This window comes from Hylaeus volcanicus, chromosome 4, assembly GCF_026283585.1.
Source record: "Hylaeus volcanicus isolate JK05 chromosome 4, UHH_iyHylVolc1.0_haploid, whole genome shotgun sequence".
Taxonomy (NCBI): domain Eukaryota; kingdom Metazoa; phylum Arthropoda; class Insecta; order Hymenoptera; family Colletidae; genus Hylaeus; species Hylaeus volcanicus.
Window position 1 is genome coordinate 23,609,939 of NC_071979.1, and position 1,646 is coordinate 23,611,584.

The 1,646-nt window shown below is 44.3% G+C and overlaps 1 protein-coding gene across 6 annotated transcripts in view; it reads left to right on the forward strand.

The window, feature by feature from the left end:
- Nucleotides 1–1,646, forward strand: part of LOC128874639 (octopamine receptor Oamb) — a 105,769-nt gene that overhangs the window by 98,030 nt on the left and 6,093 nt on the right. For all 6 annotated transcript variants that reach the window (XM_054119559.1, XM_054119555.1, XM_054119558.1 and 3 more), the window contains one exon: nucleotides 1,177–1,314. In XM_054119559.1, coding sequence (XP_053975534.1) covers nucleotides 1,177–1,314 — 138 coding nt within the window. The remainder of the gene's footprint in view (nucleotides 1–1,176; nucleotides 1,315–1,646) is intronic.

Consider the following 1,646-nt stretch of genomic DNA (forward strand, 5'->3'; position numbering starts at 1 on the left):
GAGCCGAAATTTTCAACATGGAAATTTCGGGTGTCGAAGCTTCCTAACATGGAAGTATCGGGAGCCGAAATTTTCAAAATGGAAATTTCGATGCTTCGGATATACTAAAATAAAAATGTCAAGAGCTGAAAATTCCACGAAATCCCAGAATCCATGTTTATACGTTCCCATGCATTTTTATTCCCGACATCGGTGAAACTATCAACTGCCACGAATCAAGAGGATCGATGGCATAAAAATTTCACGCTTCGAGAACTCGGACCCTTCTGGATAATTCACTTCCGCTAAGAAACGCGTGACGTAAATAGCGTCGGAATAAAATCTTTACTAGCTTACGTAACCCGAGTTCCACTGCACTAATTCGGCGCGTCCGATGCAGCAGAAACCATCGCAATGTCAAGCGTGAGATCTGATTATCTGCCAGAGACTGGTTCTATTCTTACCGTGTATTATCGCGATCGGCGCGCGAATCGATCCAGATCGCTTTATTCTTGGCGTTGCATCTAAATCAATCGCTGAGTAGACCGAGCCACGTTCCATTGGCCGTCGGACATATTTACGACTCCAATCGACGCGTTAACTTGTGTGTATCAAGAAAATATATTTCATCCATTAAAATTTCCATTGGCTAATCGTAGTTTGCCATTTCGAGATGGTGGTGACATGTATTATTGATCTCGAGGTCGAGGTATCAGGTGCCTTAAAAAAAAAAAAAAATTCATAACCCTCACAGAACCACGAACATGGGTTCAGGTCTGGTCCTGATTCGTACAAAACTTTGCAGGCTCGCAGACCAAGCAAAAGTAATACATGCATTTTTTGTCAGAGAGATCTCAACCCGTAATTCCTCAACAGTGATAACGTCTAATTTCGTTGGACAATGAAACCATGTTCCGTTACGCTCGCTAACCATCGAAGAATGGAACGAGGAAACGGTCCGTAAGAATTGAAATGGTTAACTAATCCTGGCCCGGTATCAGGGAGATCAAACGAAAGTTTTAATAGCCACGTCCATTAAGCGCGGATCCGCGTTTGAAATTGTTCCTGGCGAGGCGAGGGACGATCCCCTCGCGGCTCGCGGAATTGTTCCCCCGTTGCGCGCTCGGATATTGAGATTAAAAACTTTTCTTCTCTTTTTTTCCCCCCCCTTTTTTTTATTTTTCTCTCGCGTTCCAGCGCCCTGGGCTCCTTCTATATACCGATGCTGGTCATGCTGTTTTTCTACTGGCGAATATACAACGCGGCCGTCTCCACGACGAAGGCCATTAATCAAGGCTTCCGCACGACAAAAGGCTCGAAAATGCTCGGCTCCAGGTAACCACTGCCTCCGCGGCCACCGTGAGCTTTCGCTCGGATTCCTTCGTCTCTCTTCAACTTTTTTGCGAATTGGAAAAGTTGCACGATTTTGTACCGTTTGCACGCGAGAAGATTGCATCTGGAAAATTTCGCTGCAGAGGAGACAGTTTATCCTATCGGTTTAAGGGTTTTCTGGCAACCTACTCTTTAGACACGAAGCAAAACGGAGCATACTGTTTGTACGTGAGAAGAATGACTTTACATAGATTTCTCGCTCTACATAGATATTTACCTCCTTATATAGTATTGATTCACAAATAAATCGACGTCTGTGCCTTCGATTTTGAATA